The following is a 2500-nucleotide window of genomic DNA, read 5'->3' on the forward strand; positions in this document are numbered from 1 at the left end:
GTGTGATGTACAGAACTATTACTATTGTAGATATAATGTCACACTGCACTACACTGATCACAGTCACACTGATCACAGTCACACTGATCACAGTCACACTGATCACAGTCACACTGCACTACACTGATCACAGTCACACTGATCACAGTCACACTGATCACAGTCACACTGCACTACACTGATCACAGTCACACTGATCACAGTCACACTGATCACAGTCACACTGATCACAGTCACACTGATCACAGTCACACTGACCACAGTCACACTGATCACAGTCACACTGATCACAGTCACACTGATCACAGTCACACTGCACCACACTGATCACAGTCACACTGATCACAGTCACACTGATCACAGTCACACTGATCACAGTCACACTGATCACAGTCACACTGCACCACACTGATCACAGTCACACTGATCACAGTCACACTGATCACAGTCACAATGATCAGTCACACTGATCACAGTCACACTGATCACAGTCACACTGATCACAGTCACACTGATCACAGTCACACTGCACTACACTGATCACAGTCACACTGATCAGAGTCACACTGATCACAGTCACACTGCACCACACTGATCACAGTCACACTGATCGCAGTCACAATGATCAGTCACACTGATCACAGTCACACTGATCACAGTCACAATGATCAGTCACACTGATCACAGTCACACTGATCACAGTCACACTGATCACAGTCACACTGATCACAGTCACACTGTACCACACTGATCACAGTCACACTGATCACAGTCACACTGATCACAGTCACACTGATCACAGTCACACTGTGCCACACTGATCACAGTCACACTGATCACAGTCACACTGACCACAGTCACACTGATCACAGTCACAATGATCAGTCACACTGATCACAGTCACACTGATCACAGTCACACTGATCACAGTCACACTGCACCACACTGATCACAGTCACACTGATCACAGTCACACTGCACCACACTGATCACAGTCACACTGACCACAGTCACACTGATCACAGTCACACTGATCACAGTCACACTGATCACAGTCACAATGATCAGTCACACTGATCACAGTCACACTGATCACAGTCACAATGATCACAGTCACACTGCACCACACTGATCACAGTCACACTGACCACAGTCACACTGATCACAGTCACACTGATCACAGTCACACTGATCACAGTCACACTGCACCACACTGATCACAGTCACACTGACCACAGTCACACTGATCACAGTCACACTGATCACAGTCACACTGCACTACACTGATCACAGTCACACTGATCACAGTCACAATGATCAGTCACACTGATCACAGTCACACTGATCACAGTCACACTGATCACAGTCACACTGCACCACACTGATCACAGTCACACTGCACCACACTGATCACAGTCACACTGCACCACACTGATCACAGTCACACTGCACCACACTGATCACAGTCACACTGATCACAGTCACACTGACCACAGTCACACTGATCACAGTCACACTGACCACAGTCACACTGATCACAGTCACACTGATCACAGTCACACTGACCACAGTCACACTGATCACAGTCACACTGATCACAGTCACACTGACCACAGTCACACTGATCACAGTCACACTGACCACAGTCACACTGATCACAGTCACACTGACCACAGTCACACTGATCACAGTCACACTGATCACAGTCACACTGCACCACACTGTGTGTGTGTGTATGTGTGTGTGTGTGTGTGTGTGTGTGTAACAGCACCACACACTCACGTGAGACCAAATGCCACCAGCGCTCCAACCACCACGATGAAATCCAGAATATTCCACAGATCACGGAAATAAGAGCCATCATGAAGGATCAGACCCTGCTCGATCATCTACACACACACACACACACACACACACACACACACACACACACACACACACACACACACACACACACTTTATTCCCGTACTCACATTCAGTCTATATTACTGTATGTGTGTACACAAATACACTTTGCTCAGAGATAATAAAGGGTTTTTTTGTTTATTAGTAAAAGTTTAATCCATTACTCAACGTTTCAGGAGCATCCAGTTACCCAGATTTAGTATATTAATTATTATGACTCAGAGATTTTAATAGATTTTAGTTTAAGGATTTTAATTGGTCAGCGTTCAGGATTTATTCAGATTTATTTAAATTTTGACTAAACTATCAGACACATTAACACAAAGTCACACACGGCTTCAGCAGAGCTTTTATTATCATAATAATCCACACGACACGAGAGCAACATCACTCACCTTAATTATCATCTCAAAGGTGAAAACTCCAGTGAAAACATAATCAAAGTAACGCAGCACCTGTTGGGGGTAACAGGGTAAATATGAGCTACAGCCAACAAACCCTGTTAATAAAGACCACCGGTTATCTGTGTTCATTAACACTGCTCGCTATGGACATTAACACTGCTTGTTGTGGACATTAACACTGCTCACTATG

At 45.0% G+C, this 2500-nt stretch overlaps 1 protein-coding gene across 1 annotated transcript in view; it reads right to left on the reverse strand.

Moving 5' to 3' along the window:
- LOC132853251 (voltage-dependent R-type calcium channel subunit alpha-1E) overlaps positions 1 to 2500 on the reverse strand; it is a 114822-nt gene that overhangs the window by 19355 nt on the left and 92967 nt on the right. The window contains exons 25-26 of the mRNA XM_060880821.1: positions 2302 to 2361; positions 1783 to 1889 (exon numbers count right to left, since the gene is read on the reverse strand). Of these exons, the coding sequence (XP_060736804.1) occupies positions 1783 to 1889; positions 2302 to 2361 (167 nt within the window). The remainder of the gene's footprint in view (positions 1 to 1782; positions 1890 to 2301; positions 2362 to 2500) is intronic.

The sequence above is a fragment of the Tachysurus vachellii genome, chromosome 11 (assembly GCF_030014155.1).
Source record: "Tachysurus vachellii isolate PV-2020 chromosome 11, HZAU_Pvac_v1, whole genome shotgun sequence".
NCBI lineage: Eukaryota > Metazoa > Chordata > Actinopteri > Siluriformes > Bagridae > Tachysurus > Tachysurus vachellii.